This window comes from Cetorhinus maximus, chromosome 1 (genome assembly GCF_964194155.1).
Source record: "Cetorhinus maximus chromosome 1, sCetMax3.hap1.1, whole genome shotgun sequence".
Lineage (NCBI taxonomy): Eukaryota > Metazoa > Chordata > Chondrichthyes > Lamniformes > Cetorhinidae > Cetorhinus > Cetorhinus maximus.
The window spans coordinates 36,656,749-36,675,543 of NC_135879.1; the positions used below are offsets into that span (position 1 = coordinate 36,656,749).

Genomic DNA, 18,795 nt, shown 5'->3' on the forward strand with positions numbered 1-18,795 from the left:
TAATTCTCATCTTCATTTTTAAAATCCCTCCATTGTTTCACCCCTCCCTGAAACCTCCTCGAGTATTACAACTGCTGTGAACTTCTCACTTCTCTGACACAGGTCTCGTGTATTCTTGCCACCCCTCCACTCCTCATTGTACCCCATCACTGGTGACCATGCTGTCAGCTGCTTAGATCCTTCAATCTTAAATTCCCTCTCTAAACCTCTGCTTCTCTGCCTCACTCTCCTTTTTTAAAGACTATCCTTAAAACCCACTCCTTTCATAAAACTTTCATCTTTGCATTAAAACACATCATTATATTGTTTCTTTGCCTTACATTCTATTTTTTTCATTCCAACCCTGTGAAGCGCTTGGCTCATTTATCTTTTGTTGTTTTGTGTTCTTGTATATGTGTGCAGTCAATAGCATCACCTGGGCTACATAACTTAAGTAACAAATCATGTTCAATTCAGGATTCAGACAACCTAGTTATATTATTATCTGAGATTTGTCATTAATTGCTACAATATTGCTTATACTCTAGCAATCACTTGAGTTTGAGAAATTGTTTTTTTATTATCAGCTGGTTTGGGTAGAATTTTGTAACATTCCCTAGTTTGTTAGCAGTAAGTACAAATAAGGAGAAAAAATGGAAATTGCTATAACCCAAAACAAAGTTGAAAATATTGGAAATGCACAGTAGGTTACCCAGTATTTGTAAAGGGAAAGAACAGGTTAATGTTTTATTTATATCCTTGACGACTGATCTACTGCTTCTTTTCAGCAATATATGCTACATTTCTTTTCATCTCTCGGAGAACCCTTATATCCGTCCCCTTTTGTTCCCTTTCTTGTGTGTTATTGATTCTGTCAGTCTACCTGCTGTGTCAGTGCTTTATAACCTGTTACTCAATATATCAGCTTCACTGCATTCACTACCTCCCAAATTTAACTAATAGATTCAAGGTGGGGTGGGGGGCAGTGGGTGCTGAGTAAACCTTGCTTCAGAATGATGTTGATGAGCATCTCATTGATTAAGCACCAGTGGTCATTTTGACTGTAAATCAGAGTGGAATGAACTCTTATACCTTATACGCAATTACTACTGGATGTATTTTCATCAAAGTATACCAGTAACTGACTAGCATTAACAGCAATTCAGTGCCCTCAACCTAACCGCACCCCTTCGAAGCATTGCCTCACACCTTGTTTTGCCCTGCAGGCTACTAGGAATTTTGTGACAATAACAATCATAAGCTGTACAGTACTGTACTTGGGAGAAAAAACAAACTGATAACTCTTTTGATTTCAACATAAGAGAAAATAATTAAAGGCACTTGTAACCAGTAATGAAATTCCCTACCTCATTTTCTTTGACGTGTGAGTGTAGTTTGGTGGTATCACTCATTGTTATTTATCTTATGTTTTCAATACAATGTATTATGTTGGTATAAGTTTTGTCTAGAGAATGCACCTTTAAGGCATAAAACAATATAATGATGCTTTTTAATGCAAAGAACGGCTTAAAATTTGTGCAGACAGAGAAGTAGTGCTGATGATATATGACCACAGTTCACCAGCTGTCATGAGCAAATTTACTGATTTGCTGTTTTCATGGAAAAGTGAATGAAATTGGAAAATACAATCCCTAACATGCTGGTAGAAATACTGGGAAATCCCATAAGCTATTTTATAAAAATTGAATTACTTTGTCAATGTAAACAAGTAGACTAAATATAAACAGTCAGGAGTGGAGAATGCAATCCCTTAAGTAATGTAAACCAGTCAACAAAAGTCAGCTTTCTGGGCTTTGCTCTTTTCTTTCCCCATGTTTTGAAAGTATTTTTTTTTTACTTGTTATTATGTGGCTTACAGTGGAACATTAAAACTGGACTGAATTATATTATTCTGAAAGCTGGCAGAGAAAAAAAAACTAACAGGATCTTGAAATGAAGCCTAGCATTGGGTCCTGGCTGAAAGGATATAAGAAAAATAAACCAAGAGGGAACAATCCAAATAAACGCCTCACATTATGATTGGAAACATATTTATAAAAAAAAAACCTTAAGCTCTAATTTTAACTGAGGGCTTGGTGCAAACGTGTGGCCAGTGGGGAAAGCCTCAGGCTTGCGAATTAAGTGAGGTGTAGGTGGGTTCTTGTCTAATTATACCAGGTCTAGCTGCTACTCAAATCCAGCATCAATGCTGAATTTTGAAGGAGAAAAGGGTGGAATTGAGGCAAATGTGGCAGGAAGCTAACGCGGAGACCTATGGGAACATTCAGTGGACAGGGTGGGTGGCATGCCATTCTGGTTGCAAAGAGAAGTCTGTGGCCATAGGACCGGTACCTTTTAGAAGGTGTTTACTTCCTTGGCACTTTTCTGGGTCTGCTGCTCCTCCACTGCTCCTGGTCACATAGCCTCAGTTGCCAATCACAGTCGCTGAGAATTAAAATATAGTCAGAGCCTGAATGACATTATCAGACCTCAACTTTTGAATTTGAGCAGGGCCCTTGTTTGCTAGATGTTAAAGCCTCAGTGATGGGCCAATACCTATCTGCTAAAATGGTGCATGGAGTGAGGCCAACCGGGAACAGGTAAATAGGCCACTGCAAGTATTTTAACCACCCCGCCCCACCCTCACCCCCGCCACCCCCCCTCATCCCCCACACACCCTGTTCCTATTGGACTGTTGAGAGTAGGAGGGAGTGAAGGGTTAAAATCATGGCCTTATGTACAGAAAGCAAAACAATGTATAATAAAATTACTAATGAATAGGGAGCTGGAGACAATGGCTTACAATTTTGATGGTGGAATACCTGACTTTAACAAGCAAAGTGGGCACCAAAGCATTCAATATAGCTGCCAGGCAGCATTTGACAGAAGTGTGGCACTGTATTGCACTGCTCCATAGATGTACAAGGCACCCAGCCTTGCACTAACAGGCAGGAAGGACCCTTCAACAGCGATATTTAAAGGACTCAACCATTGCATTTGATTAGTTGTTGGTTTGTCATATGAGGTTACCAGTGAACTTCTGGGCATTTTGTGGCTTATTTTTGGCTGATGAGAAGATTTTGCTGGTGCTGCACTATTTTTAGCTGATTTCTAAACAGCCTTCCAATAGTCACTTTTGGTCTGATAGGATAGTTTTTGGGGCTTGGGAAGAGCTGTGAACAGCAAGGAAAATGGGAGCAGCTCAAAGCAGAGGGAGGACACTCTTCAGGGGATCACAGCCGCACTGGTTTTCGGGTAGCACCTTGTCTGCAGGAACTTCCTGGAGGGGTAAATGTCTCAGCACCTCCGCTTCACCAAGGAGTCTGTTACCAAATTGAGGCCACAATCTGAACCTCACACAAGGGAGGGATCTGCACTGCCTGTGACTGCCAAGGTCATTGGTCCCTAACTTTGGTGCTGTGGCCTCCTTCCAAGCTGCAGCAAGAAATATCAGTGATGTCTCCCATTTTGTGTCAGGGAACTTACCGATGCTGTCTGCACAAGGAGGAATCCCCACACCTCTTCCCCAGTGGACGGAGTAAAACTGGATTTGAGAACATGAGGCTATGCAGGCATTGCAGATATCCCCAGGGTGGATGGTACTACAGACTGCACCCATATTGCCTTGTGTGCTCCCAACATTAAATTGGCATTTTTCTCAATAGAAAAGGATTTCATTCCCACAATGCCTAGTTGGTTTGTAACTCAAGGCAGTGCCTTATGCCAGTCTGTATCTGGTCTCATGTCAGCAGTCATGATTACTTTATCCTGCCACTTGTCTTCTGGTTCAGCCATCAGGTCACAAGCTAGATGTAGAGCAACAAAGGAAGAGGACCTGTTAGGAACTTGGGCATAGCTGTAGATCTTACCTACAATAACTATGTTGCCACAATAAACATCATTGAATGGACATTTGGCACATTCAAGTAATGTTTCTGCTGCCTCTAACATTCAGGAGAAAGAAAAGAAAGATTTGCATTTATATAGCGCTTTTCATGACCACCAGACATTCTGAAGTGTTTTATAGCCAATTAAGTACTTTTGAAGTGTAGTCACTGTTATAATTAGGAAACACAGCAGACAATTTATATACAGCAAGATCAACAAACAGCAATGACTAATAATCTGCTTTAATTACATTGATTGAGAGCTAAGTATTGATCATGGGGTGTAACATCTCTGTTGCTCTTTGAAATAGTGCTATGGGATCTTTTACATCAACTTGAGAGGGCAGATGGGGCCTCAATTTAATTTCTCACCCAAAAGTCAGCACCTGCAATAGTACAACACTCCCTTACTACCAGACTAGAGTCTGAGCCTTGATTTTTTGCTCAAAGCTTGTAGTGAGGCTTGAACCCACAACCTTAGTCCTTCCAACCCAGCCACATCAATTGACACTCACTAGTGGGAGGAGCTTTGTAGTACACCCCTGAGTGGGTGTCTGGATTATTGTCACCTGCTGTATGCTCCAGAACATTGCTGAAATCGAAGGCCAGATCTTTCCAGCACCTGGATAGTACCAAGTGCAACAGGAGAATAAAGAGCAGCATGAAGAGGTGGAAGTGCATGTGCGGCAATGACCACAGGTGCCCCTAGCTGTCAGAGCTCCCAAAGAGCAGCTCATTGAAGAGTGCTTCACCTGAGCCATCCTGCCCATCCCCAATACACCAACAGTTCCACAATCCTTATCACCAACGTTTTTATGACTATCATCCAGTTACCTTTCTTCAGATCAGCCTAGGACCTTGTCTTTATTTCACTACAATTATAAACACCAACACCACATGCAATACAAAAAAACCCGAATAACTGAACTCCATCTGTATATAATGGTTAACAGAAAAAAGTATAAATCAGCCTTGTGTGAGAACTTAGTGCCTAACATCTGTGCTTATGTATTCATCCAAGTAATTTGATTAAATATTTGACCAGAGACTACAGCTTAGGAAGTGGAAGACTGCTGAGCTTTAACTGATGAATACTTCAGACAGCCATGATGGGCAATCTCGAACAGCATTGGGGCCAATATGTCCTGTTTCCATGTCTTGGTGTAAGCCATGTCTTTATGGTTATGTAGCGCTAACATGGACACTGGCAGAGCGTGTGGCTGGGAAGCAGAGGTGCTGTAATCCTGAGGAGAGAGCAAGTGACTTTTCCATGGTGCTAAGACCATTCTCCTGGGACTGCTGCTCATCAGTAGGCCAGCTATGCGTGATAACAGAGTGTAGAGTGATGTGATGTTGAAAATCCCTCTAAGTGCTGCCACCCAAAGCCTAGATAGAAGCTCTCAGAGCTGTCATCAGAGGATCCATCATTTTGGGGATAACTGCCCTGACGATGCAACTGACCATTCACTCCATGTTGTACAGAATGGTCTCCATGCTCAGCATTAAACCCTGACACAAGTTGGAGCTGTACTGCTGCACCTTTTGAGCAAGTACTCACAAGTTCATTGGCATGCTGTCCAGTGCATGTAACATTTTCTGATATACACGTATCAGCCTTCGACAGTTGTCTGGGGTCCTTGGAACAAGTATCTGAATCCTCTACAGCAGAGCTAAGAGCAATCTCAACCTCTACCAAGCCTGGGTCTATGGCTTCTATTTCTCCTGTTGTTGCTCCTGTACCCTGACACCCAGTGATCCATCACCTGAAAACCACTCCTCTATTCTACCCCTTAAAATTTGCATAATGCCTGTCTGTGAGTTGGTGATTGGTAGAATCAGATCAAGTGACACTGCAATTCAAGATTCAGTCCCTCTTCCTGAAGCTTTACCAGGCTGCCCACATTTTCAGCACCTGAAATGAAATGGAGGGACAAGAGTTGGCTATTAGTGTGAAGGAAAAGTTAAATAAAAGTGGCTAGTGAAAGTATCTGAAAGCAAGAAAGACTTTCATTTATATAGCGCTTTCTTGACCTCAGGAGATCACAAAGCACTTTACATCCAACAAAGTACTTTTGAGGTGTGGTCACTGACATAGAAGGAAGAAGGGGAAAAGAGGATAATTTATGAAGAAGCCCTGAATGATGTCTCCTCCAGTGTTTTGCAAGTCACCATAGTTGTGTCTCTGCTCTTGAAAGTTATCCTAGAGAGGGGTAAGGATGTAGGGGTGAGTTCTACCCTCTACAGTGGTGGCCTCTTGTCTAAAATTGTGGGCAACTTTCTCCTGCAAGAAAGGAGAGATTATTAGTGTTATCCTTGTGAGGTGTTTGGGAAATGTACCTCCCAAGCTCAAACAGCTCTTCTGCAGTGTATCATTTGTGAGTTGTGAGGTGAGGATTGGTATAATGGTGACAGTAGGATGTGCTGAGTGTGTGATTGTGAAGGTAAGACGATGTAGTGAAATATGGTGCAGTCATTGTAAGAGAGTGAAGGAGAACAGGGGACAGGATACTATGAGGAGTGGGATTGGAAATGGTAGAAGTATGAATAGAGAATAAGAGAGCAGTACTCATTCCTTGACAACTCTGAACAGATCATTAAACTTCTTCTTGCATTGTAGCCATGTTCTGGGAGCTTAGGTTCAGGCATTCATTACCTCAGCAACTTCACCCACTTGATGCTGCAGATCTTCCTGGAGAGCTTTCAGGGGTGGGCAGGTAGAGAATATCTTTCCTGTTCTCCACCATCTCTATCAGGCCCTCCAAGGCAGCATCACAGAACCTGGGTATCCTATTCATGTTTCTTTCAACCATTTATTTGTTCCTTTCAGTTTGCAGCCAGATAGCATTCCCCTTTAAGGGATGATGACTGCTTTTAAGTGGCTTTCAAGTCTGATTCCTAATCCCCTCAAACAGCTGGGCAGCTAAAAAATTGAGTGAGTAGTGCACCTTTCACACCTGCAACATTATAATGAAGCTCCATGCAATTTCTCATGTTGACTGGAACCAGACAAACAGGCATGTAAATCGCAAACAATGCCCTCTGTGTGACCATTTTCAATCAAATTTCTAGGCCGACACTGAGTCCAATATCAACCTTGATTATGTGCTCAATTACATGGCAGGACTTGAACCCACAATCCTTCTGACTGAGATGTAAAAGTGTCATTGAACAAACCAAATACACCGTTCCATTGTTTAACATTTGCTGTCCTTGCTTTATTCAAACATTATCTGCCCTGGGATTTTGTCATGTCTTCCACTGTAATGTCAGCAGAAGACTGGTGAATCCCGCTGGAGAAATTGTCTAAACTTCCAGGTTCAGCTATTTACACTGTTTCCCTGAAAATCACGGCAGAAGAGTGGGAGAACTCCTGCATTATTTCAGGACTAATGTTTGAATTGACGATTGTCACTTCTGAGCTTCACACCTAACTTTAATTCCACCATTTTATGCTGCTAATCCTCAATCTGTCCTCTGATCAAGGAAATAGGTAGAACCAATGCTCCCCTCTTGTCATTGGTAAATAGTTCTATAAAGCAACACCAAACGATTCATATCCTGGTGTTTCCTACTTCCCTCAGAGGGAAAATGCCTCATCTTCACTAGCTTCCTCCCTTTCAAAGATTATCTGAGACTGTAATTTTCTGATGTGGGAGGAGGAAACTTTTAGCCATGAACTTGCTCGTCACCCAATGTACCTAAAGGCTTAAGAAGCCCTCGATTCCCCACTAGTCAAACCACAATGGAGGAGACAGTCTCAGCTGTAATTATAAGCCCAAATGCAAAACAAGCACAATGCTTCTGAAAGCAATCTTTGATTTCTTTCTTGGTATTAATTAACTTTGAGGGAAGTAAACCATCTTTTTGTCCTAAAAAAATAAACATATGCTAGCAAGCTGCAGTCTTCTCCTGCACTGTAAGCAGTTATGCTAAATTGGCCCCAAGTCAGAAAACTATTGGTTCCATTACCTGCAGGCATGTTGTCTGCACAATTGCTTTAGGCAGGGATTTTCCAGGCCTGCTGGAGCCAGGGGTGTTCATTGGTGTGAGCGGACAATAAGGTGAGAAGGCCAAAAATCAGTTTCACGACGTGGTGAAACCAATTTGCGATCATCCATTCATCCCATTGATGGCGGGCTGCATTCCCCACCATCGAACATCGGGGGCCTCATTGTAAAACATCAGCATATTATTATAGGATCATTCCGCCCCCCCCCGCCCCGCATTTCCACAAAGTAGATGGATGCCTGGATAGCTGTGTGTTTGGTGAGGAACTACAGTAAGGAAATTTGTATTTGGTAGTTCCTTTTAGAATCATAGAATAATACAGCGCAGAAAGAGGCCATTTGGCCCATTGTGCCTGTGCTGAATCTTTGGTGGAGCTATCTAACTAATCCCATTTCATCACTCTTTCCCCATAGCCCTGTCCTTTTATCTGCTTTTGCTCTGACATTCTCGTTGAACAGCAGTGATGGCTTAAGAATGGTCAGTGGTACGCAAAAGCTTTGACCTTTCATAAGTTCAGCTGGTGTTTTTCTGGTCAGCGATTGTAGGATGGATTGATATGTACGAAGTAGTAAATGAATGGATTGTTCAAACGTTTCCCCTCTGACATACTAGCTCTCAGACTGTCCTTGATCACCCTGTCAACTCATTCGATGCCACTATTTGATTGTGGATTCAGATGTCGGTGAACTCCATAGCTTGCTAGGAACTCAGTGAACCGACTGGAAACAAACTGGGTCCATTGTCTGTAGTGATAGTCTCTGGCAAACCCCATTTTGTAAACAACTTGTCTAGAATGTCGAGGACAGAAGTGGTGGTGATGGAATTTGTTGTAGCGATTTGCAGCCATTTGCTGTTTAGACCATGAAAAACAAGCAAAAAATGTTGATTCCTAGGGACTGCTTGCATTTCTCCAAAAATATCAACTTAGAGTTGTTGCCATGGTTTTGTTGACTATGGGGTTGATTGTAGGGGTGTAGGATATGAACTAACAGATTTTTCACCAAGTGTACTTTTTTTTTTATTCTTTCATGGGATGTGAGCATCACTGGCAAGGCCAGAATTTGTTGCCAACCCCTAATTGCCCTTGAACTGAGTGGCCTAGTCAGAGGGCAATTAAAAGTCAATCACATTATTGTGGGCCTGGGTCTGGAGTCACATGTAGGCCAGACTGGGTAAGGATGGCAGATTTCCTTCCCTAAAGGACATTAGTGAACCAGGTGGGCTTTTACAAAAATCTGATAGTTGTCATGGCCGCCATTCCTGAAACTAGCTTTATATTCCAGATTTATTAATTGAATTTAAATTCCACCAGCTGTTAAGGTGGGATTTGAACCCATGTCCCCAGAGCATTCGCCTGTGTTTCAGGATTCCTAGCCCAGTGACATACTACCATTACACCACCATCTCCACATGCTATGCTATGAAGTTTCTAATGAACTCTCCTATGCATCTATTGCTGGCCACCAAATTGCTCCATGGGATTGTTGTTATGTCTTACCAATGCCCAGATGTCCTTCATGGGTATGATACAATACACTTTGCTGTAGTGTTTTTGGGATAACTGTTTGAGGTCCGCGTGTGATACAGTTGTCATCAAACAATGTGAGCTCATTGCATACTATGGAATAAAGGACCTGTTCTTCCTCTATTCTACAAGGCCTCTCAAATTTGAGGTGCTGGCTTGTTATCTGCAGTACGCTGAATATTGCTGATACTGCCTTCAACTCTTCTCCCATAACAAGATTCGCGGTTGCATGCAAAATTACCACAATCACATAGTCCTCAATGTCGCAGGTTACTTCACTATCACTAATGCTATCTTTGATAGTAGAGGGCTAAGCATGTCAGCTACCCAGCTGTGCAAATCTGTGAAATACTCAACCTTGAAGTTATACTGATGAAGACCATCTGACCATCTGTAAATGCGTAGAGGTCGATGACAAGATCCTGACGTGGCTAACAATGTAGTCAGCGCTTGGTGATCAATGCAGAGTGTGAACCTTCTACCAAAGAGAGCCATGTGGCAATGTTCGCAAACATAGATGCAGGCTAGTCCTTCCTGTTCCCCAGCAGAGTATTTGCATCCAGTTTCTGGCAATGGGCATGACATGTAAGCGGTTGGCCTTCACTTCCTTCAATGTGCTGAGAGCACAGTTCCAATCGCATTTCCTGATGCATCTGTTATGACATGCGTTTCCACATTTGGGTTAAAATGAGTGAGGACTGGTGGAGATGCTATCTTTGCCTTTAATGTGTCAAACGCTGTTTGCTGTATGCTGTCCATTGTGCATCTTTGCGCAGTAGCTTTCAAAGAGGCTCCATGATCTCTGTGTACTTAGGAACAAATGCGTGATAAAGTTGGTAGTACCATAGAACAATGCCAACTCTTTCACATTAGATGGGGTGGGAAGCACATGAATGGCTTTGATGTTGTCATGTGTAGGCTTTACTCCAGCTTCTGTCACTCTGTACCCTAGAAAGTCAATCTCAGATGTCGCCAATGTGCATTTGTCCTTGTTGAATGTCAAATTGTGTCGTGTGAGTCATGTGAGCACCACTGATAATCATTCTGCTTTATCCCTTCCATGGACAAAGACATCGTTGAGTAGGCTGAGCATCCCTTCAATGTCTGACAAGACTGAAGAAATAATATTCTGGAACATGCTAGGTGCTGAAGTTAGCCCATGGAGCATTCTGTGGTACTGAAGCACACCTTTGTGGGTAACAAAAGGTGTAAGATATCAGCTTTGCTCCACTAGTGGTATCTGAAGATAGCCCCGTCACATGGTGAGCATTGTGAAGACTGTGGAGTCATGAAATGCTGCCGATAGTTCTTGAATCATAGGAAGTGGATACTTGTCTGGAACGATTGTTTTGTTTACTGCTTTAAGGTCAACACATAGTCTAATGTCTCCATTTTTGCGTGGTGCAATGACTTGGTTAAATATCCACAGCAACAAGTCAATTCACCCTAAAGCCTTCACATCCTCCCTAAAATACAATGCCCAGAATAGTTCACAATACTCCAACTGAAAAAGAATTAATGTTTTGTAAAGGTTCACCATAACTTCTTGCTTTTGTGCTTAATGCCTGTAATTATAAAGCCCAGGACCCCATATGCCCTTTCAACCACTTTCTCAGTCTGCCCTGCCACCTTCAACAATTAGTGCACATATACCCTCAGGTCTCTCTGTTCCTGTACCTCATGTACAATTGTCCCCTTTCATTTATATTGACTCACCTCACTCTTCCAACCAAAATACATCACTTCAAGCTTGTCTACATTAAATTTAATCTCCATGTGTCTGCCCATTCCACCAGCCTGTCTATGTCCTCTTGAAGTCTATCATTATCCTCCTCACATTTCATAATACTCTGGGGACTGGAATCCCAGCAGATGGTGGATTTGAATTCAATAAAAATCTGGAATTAAAAGTCTAATGATGACTAAGGAACCATTCTCGATTGTCAGAAAAACCCACCTGGTTCACTAATGCGAGCTGCTGTCCTAACCTAGTCTAGCCTACATGTGACTCCAGATCCACAGGAATGTTGTTGGCTCTTACATGCCCTCTGAAATGGCCTAGCAAGTCACTCAGATCTATTAAATGCTAAAAGGTCAGTAAAAAGGAATGAAACCGGAGGGACCATCCAGCATCGACCTACCCACCAGAAATGGCAACAGCAAAACCAGCCCTGTCAACTCTGCAAAGTCCTCGTTGCCAACGTCTGGGGGCTTGTGCCAAAATTGGGAGAGCTGTCTCACAGACTAGACAAGCAACAGCCTGACATAGTCATCCTCATGGAGCCATATCTTACAGATCATGTCCCAGACACCACCATCACCATCCCTGGGTATGTCCTATCACATTAACAGGACAAACCCATCAGAGGTGACGGCAGAGTGGTATACGAATGAGAGAGTGTTACCCTGGGAGTCCTCAACATAGACCCTGGACCTCATTAAGTCTCCTGGCATCAGGTCAAACCACCGCCGCACCCACCCCCCCCCCCCCCCCACCCCTCCACCCCTGCCCCCATCCTCAGCTGCTGAATCAGTACACCTCCATGTTGAACAGCATTTGGTGGAAGCGCTGAGGGTGGCAAGGGTGCAGGATGTACTCTAGGTGGGGGACTTCAATGTCCATCACCAAGAATGGCTCAGTAGCACGACCACAGACCGATCTGGCTGAGTCCTAAATGACATAGCTGCTGGACTGAGTCTGCAGCAGGTGGTGAGGGAATCAACAAGAGGAAAAAACATACATGACCTCATCCTCACCAACTTGCCTACCGCGGATGCATCTGTCCATGACAATATCAGTAGGAGTGACCACCGCACAGTCCTTGTGGAGATGAAGATCCAGCTTCACATTGAGGATACCCTCACTCATGTTGTGTGGCACTACCACTGTGCGAAATGGGATAGATTTCGAACATATCTAGCAACTCAAGACTGGACATCCATGAGGCGCTGTGGGCCATCAGCAGCAGCAGAATTGTACTCAACTACAATCTGTAACCTCATAGCCTGGCATATTCCCCACTCTATCAATACCATACAGCAAGGGGATCAACCTTGGTTGAATGAAGAGTGCAGGAGGGCATGCCAGGAACAGCACCAGGCATACCTAAAAATGAGGTGTCAACCTGGTGAAGCTTTAACACAGGACTACTTGTGTGCCAAACAGCATAAGCAGCAAGTGATAGGCAGAGCCAATCAATCCCCCAACCAGTGGATCAGATCTAAACTCTGTAGTCCTGTTACATCCAGTCGTGAATGATGATTGACAATTAACCAACTCACTGGAGGAGGAGGCTCCACAAATATCCCCATCCTCAATGATGGAGGAGCCCGGGACATCAGTGCAAAAGATAAGGCTTCAGAATTCCCAAAAATCTTCAGCCAGAAGTGCTGAGTGGATGGTCCATCTCAGCCTCCTCAGGGGGACCCCAACATCACAGATGCCAGTCTTCAGCCAATTCGACTCACTCCATGTGATATCAAGGAATGGCTGAAGGCACTGGATACTGCAAAGGCTATGGGCCCTGGCAATATTCTGGCAATTGTATCAAAGACTTGTGCTCCAGAACTTGCCGCGCTGCTAGCCAAGCTGTTCCAGTACAGCTACAAAACTGGCATCTACCTGGCTATATGGAAAATTCCTCAGGTATGTCCTGTACACAAAAAGCAGGACAAATCCAAGCCGACCAATTACCGCTCCATCAGTCTACTCTCAATCATCAGTAAAGTAATGGAGGGGGTCATCAACAGTGCTATCAAACAGCACTTGCTTAGCTATAACCTCCTCACTGACGCTCAGTTTGGCTTCCGCCAGGGTCGCTCAGCTTCTGACCTCATTACAGCCTTGGTTCAAACATGGACATGAACTCCAGAGGTGAGTTGAGAGTGACTGACTTCGACATCACGGCAGCACTTGACTGAATATGGCATCAAGGAGCCAGAGCAAAACTGGAGTCAATCGGAATCAGGGGGAAAACTCTCCGCTGGTTGGAGTCATACCTAGCACAAAGGAAGATGGTTGTGGTTGTTGGAGGTCAGTCATCTCAGCTCCAGGACATTACTGCAGGTGTTTCTCAGGACAGTGTCCTAAGCCCAACCATCTTCAGCTGCTTCATCAATTACCTTCCTTACATCATAAGGTCAGAAGTGGGAATGTTTGCTGATATTTGCACAATGTTCAGCATCATTTGCGACTCCTCAGATACTGAAGCAGTTCACATCAAAATATAGCAAGACCTGGACAACATCCAGGCTTGGGTTGACAAGTGGCAAGTAACATTTGTGCCACACAAGTGCCAGGCAATGACCATCTCCAACAAAAGAGAATTAACCATCGCTCCTTGACATTCAATGGCATTACCATCACTGAATCCTCCACTATCAACATCATAGGGGTTACTATTGACCAGAAACTAAACTGGACTTGCCACATAAATACTGTGGCTACAAGAGCAGGTCAGAGACTAGGAATCCTGCAGCGAGTAACTCACCTCCTGACTCCCCAAAGCCTAACCACCATCTACAAGGCACAAGTCAGGAGTGTGCTGGAATACTTTCCACTTGCCTGGATGAGTGCAGCTCCAACAGTACGCAAGAAGCTTGACACCACCCAGGGCAAAGCAGCCCACTTGATTGGCGTCACATCCACAAACATTCACTCCGTCCACCATCAACGCACAGTAGCAACAGTGTGTACCATCTACAAGATGCACTGCAGAAACTCACCAAGGCTACTTAGGCAGCACCTTCCAAACTCATGACTGTTACCACCTAGGAGGACAGGGGCAGCAGATACACGGGGACACCACCACCTAGAAGTTCCCCTCCAAGCCACTCACCATCCTGACTTGGAAATATATCACTGTTCCTTCACTGTCACTGTGTCAAAATCCCTCCCTAACAGCACTGTGGGTGTACCTACACCACAGGGACTGCAGCAGTTCAAGAAGGCAGCTCACCACCACCTTCTCAGGGGAAATTAGGGATGGGCAATAAATGCTGGCCCAGCTAGCAACACCCACACCCTGTAAATGAATTTTTAAAAAAAGTATTTCTCCACTCCGCTGGCACTAGCCCTGGATCTAAGGAGGATTGGAAGATTATGGCCTATCACCTCCGCAATTTCCACCATTCATTCCCTCAGCATCCTCAGATACATCCCACCACATCTTGGTGACTTATCAACTTTAAAAAGCCAGCCTTTCCAATCTTTATCAATTTTTAGTTCATCCAATATCTCAACTACCTTGCCTTCTAATGGAACTTTGGTAGCACCTTTTTTGGTAAATGCAGCTGCAAAGTATAGAGTTGGTACCTCAGCCTGCTTCCATGCATAGATATCCCTAATCAGCCCCACCCCTTCTCTATTTCCCCTCTATTATTTACATGCATTCAGACTTTTGAATTCCATTTTATGCTAATGGCAGCCTTTTCTCATAATCTTTCTTTGCTTCCCTTTATTTGTTTTTTTCACTTCCTGTTTGAACTATCTATATTCAGCCTGCTTCTCACTTGTATCATCAACCTGACATCTATCATACAAAGCCTTTTTTATAATGTTATCTTACTCTCTATCTCGTTCATCATCCAGGGAGTTCTGCCTTTCGTTGTCCTTCATTTCCTCCTCGTAGGAATGTACCTTGACTGAATCTGAACCATCTCCTCTTTAAAGACATACCATTATTTCATTACAGAGTTTGCCTGCCAATCTTTCATTCCAGTTTACCTGGGACAGTTCCTTTCTTGAAGCAAGGCCACTGAAATTGGCCTTGCCTCAATTCCCTACTTCAATTAAGTACTTTTACTCTAGACTGCTCCTTGTCTTTTTCTATAGCTAATCGAAATCTTCTGATACTATGATCACTGTTCCCTAAATGTTCCCCTACTGACACATGATCTGCTCATGCCCAGAACCAAATCAAGCAATGCATCCTTCTCATTGGGCTGAAAACGTACTGATCAAGAAAATTTCCCTGATCACACTTCAGAATGTTTTCCCCCTCTTTGTTTTTTACTCTATTACTATCATAGTCTATATTAGGATAATTAAAGTTTCCCATCATCATCTATAGTGTTTGTCCCTCTCTGTAGTTTCCCTAGAAATGTGCTCCTCTATATCTTTTTTCCACTAGTTGGTCACCTATAGAATAGACCCAGTAGTGGAATGGTACTTCTATTATTTCTTAAATCTAACCAAATAGATTCAGTCTTTGACCTCACCAGGACATCCTCTCTCTCCAGTACTGTTATATTCTCCTTAATCAATACTGCCATCCCTCCTCCTTTCTTTCCTTCCCTATCTTCCCAAAACACCTTGTATCGAGGAATATTTTGTCCTGCTCTTTTTGAGCCAGGTCTCTGTTATTGCCACATCAACATATTCCCATGTGGATACCTGTGCCTGCAGCTCACCAACCTTGTTTACAATGCTTTGTGCATTTACATTCACGTACTGTAAACCTAATTTAGGTCTTCTTGCATTCCCTTTTAGCCTGACTTAACCTAATATCTTACTATTTCTTACTGTAGTGCTGCCTGTCTTTCTCAATTCTTTGTGCACCTTGTTTCTCTGTTCTAATGCTACATCCTGTTTCTCATACCCCTGTCAAGTTTAGTTTAAAACCCCCCCCGACCCCTCCACCACCACTAACAAACCATCCCATCAGAGCCACTCCTCGCTTTGTTGTGATGCGACCTGTCCAGCTCTGCTCAGCTCCCCCAGAACTGTACCCAATGTGTGAGGAATCTAAAGTCGTCGCTCCTGCATTACTCTGCAGCCATGCATTTATCTGTTCTATCCTTCTATTTCAGTACTCACTAAGTGGGTGGCATTGGGAGTAATCTAGAGATTTGAGGTTCTGCTTGTTGTTCTCCTTCCTGTCTCCTTAAAAACTACCCACAGGGGCTCACCCCTCTTTCTACCTATATCCTTCCTATTCCCTCCTATCTAGTTTTTATTGTCTGTTTGCTATCATATTTTTATGTACACTATTTTTCATGTAACAAGATCTATGTAACATAAGCTCTCCTTGAGTCTATTCATACATGCGTTTCGGCCGCCACTCTGGACCTGAGCCCATCAATCTATTTTCATTTTTGTTCTCTCTTTTAGTTTATTTTCTCTTTACCCCTCCTAGACTCTCTTCTATTGTTATGCTTCCTTTCACTTCTCCACTCTCAGCTGCTCTGCCCTCCCAAATCCCTCCCTCAACCCTACAGTACTCGTCGACCTGCCAGTTCTCTTGCCACCCTCGAAGGCTTGGCTACCTCTTTGATAAGCCTACAGCTTCCCCCTGAGTCTCTCTCGGCATCCTCCAAAAGTCTCATCAGGGCACTCAGCACAAGCTCATTATGAGCACCAGCCCCATTTGCCCCAGCCCACCTCTCACTCAGCTTCTTGCACAGTGTACCCACTGGGGGCTAACCTTGCCAATCTTCTTCCTGTCCAATTCACCCATTCCTCTGCTGACCCTGTGGACTGCCAGTGGATCAGCTCTCACCATCCCTCTATCCATCTCTCTCTAGGATGTCAATTCACTTGTGAAAACAAGGCCCTTGCCTTGTGGATGATTGTATCGATGTCATGACCTGGCTGAGCGATGATGAAATCTTGCCATTTAATGAAGCTCCCAAACTTCCACCACTCACCCTGTCAAGACCATCAGAGTGGCAGTGTGGTGCTTATAACAAGATTGCACCTTGGCTAGATCCCCCCTACTCATCTGGCACTCTTTCCTCCTTTGGGAATTTCACCTTTCTCCACCCTCTCACCTTTCTTTCACAATCAGTATTCTCTATTGGCCTCTCAAATAAATATTCTTACTGAGATATCTTCGCTGCTTTCCTCCCTCAGCCTCTGCACCAAATGTCTTCTGATCCTTAGTGATTTCAACCTACATCTCAACTCATCATGTCTCTCTGCTCTGAGCTCCTGCCCCTGATCCTCCCTAAATCTCTCCCTCCCTGTAAACTCCTCAACCTATACCCATAGCCATCTCCTTGACTTTGCCATCTTACTGATCTTGCTTGTCCTATCATATCAATTATAGATAAGGTAATCTCTGATCACTTTTTTGTATCATTGACCTTTCACATCTCCCTTCCACACCCCAATCCTCCCTCCCTTTGTATTCATCTTTGGGAAAAAAAACTGTGGTTCAGCTGGGTGGGACAGCTCTCACCTAGTTCCATTTGTATCCATCTAATCGTAGTCAGAGAATCATTTGAAATAGGCTTTCCCTCCTACTTCCACAGTTACATCCAGTTTCTCCCAAGTATCTTTCCTTGGTCCCCTCCTATTTCTCATCCACATGTATGCTAAAGACAACCAGCTCATCCTCAACACCACACCTCTCGACTCCTCCATTGTTGCTGAATTATCAGACTGATTATCCGACATCCAGTATGGGATAAGCAGAAATTTCCTCCATTAAATATTTGGAAGACTGAAACCGTTGGCTAGCATTTTATGGCCTCTTGGGAGTTGGCTGGCAGGTGGGGGAAGGGGGAAGGGGTGAAGTTGGCATGGCGGGCGGGGTGGGGGGGGGGGGGCACTGTGACCATTGCCTACTACCTCTGCTGGAGTTTTACCAACAGCGGGGGTGGTGGGGGGGTGCAGGGGTACATACGAACAAACAAATTAGCAGCATTCGGCTCCTCAAGCCCGTTCTGCCATTCAATAAGGTCATGGCTGATCTGATTGTGGCCTCAACTGCACATTCCACCTACCCCAATAACCCTTGACTCCCTTGTTAGTAAAGAATCTATCTACCTCTGCCTTAAAAATATTCATTGACCCTGCCTCCACTGCTCTCTGGGGAAGAGAGTTCCAAAGATTCACAACCCTCTGAGAGAGAGAAATTCTTCTCATCTCCATCTTAAATGGGATATCCCTTATTTTTAAACTTTGTTCCCTAGTTCTATTTAGCAAGTGGAAATATCCTTTCAGCATCCATACTGTCAAGTCCTCTCAGGATGTTATAAGTTTCAATAAGATCACCTCTCAATCTTCTAAACTCCAAATGATACATGTCCAGCCTGGCCACTGTTTCCTTGTATGATAAGCCCTGCATCCCAGGTATCAGTCAAGTGGGGGTGTGTTCCATCCTGTTCAGTTACCCTGTGCCCAAGGGAAATGGCTGCACCCACTTGTTACCCTTCCCTGGCTGCTCGAATTTTGCTTCTCCCAACCCTCCCTCCCACAATACTCCACCAGGGCCTGACTGATTCATTCCAGTGAAGTTGCCTCAATTTACCTGGTTATCTGGCCTCTTCCGTGGCTCCTCATCGGGGACTGATTGCAGTCCCAGCAATGGCCACTGTTATCACTTTTGACCCAAAGGTGAGCTTCAGACTTCATATTCATGTCATCACTAAGATGATCTATTTCTACCTCTG

General features: G+C 43.8%; 1 protein-coding gene across 12 annotated transcripts in view; it reads left to right on the top strand.

The window, feature by feature from the left end:
• The window catches only part of LOC144679358 (NEDD4 family-interacting protein 1-like), a 188,994-nt gene that overhangs the window by 82,905 nt on the left and 87,294 nt on the right, over positions 1-18,795 (top strand). The window contains exon 5 of one of the 12 annotated variants that reach the window (XM_078539763.1): positions 3,771-3,855. The exons of the other annotated variants lie outside the window; for them this stretch is intronic. Within the exon in view, the coding sequence (XP_078395889.1) occupies positions 3,771-3,835 (65 nt within the window). The 3' untranslated portion in view covers positions 3,836-3,855. Of the gene's footprint in view, positions 1-3,770; positions 3,856-18,795 lie in introns of those variants that run through there. 12 annotated transcript variants of the gene reach the window in all.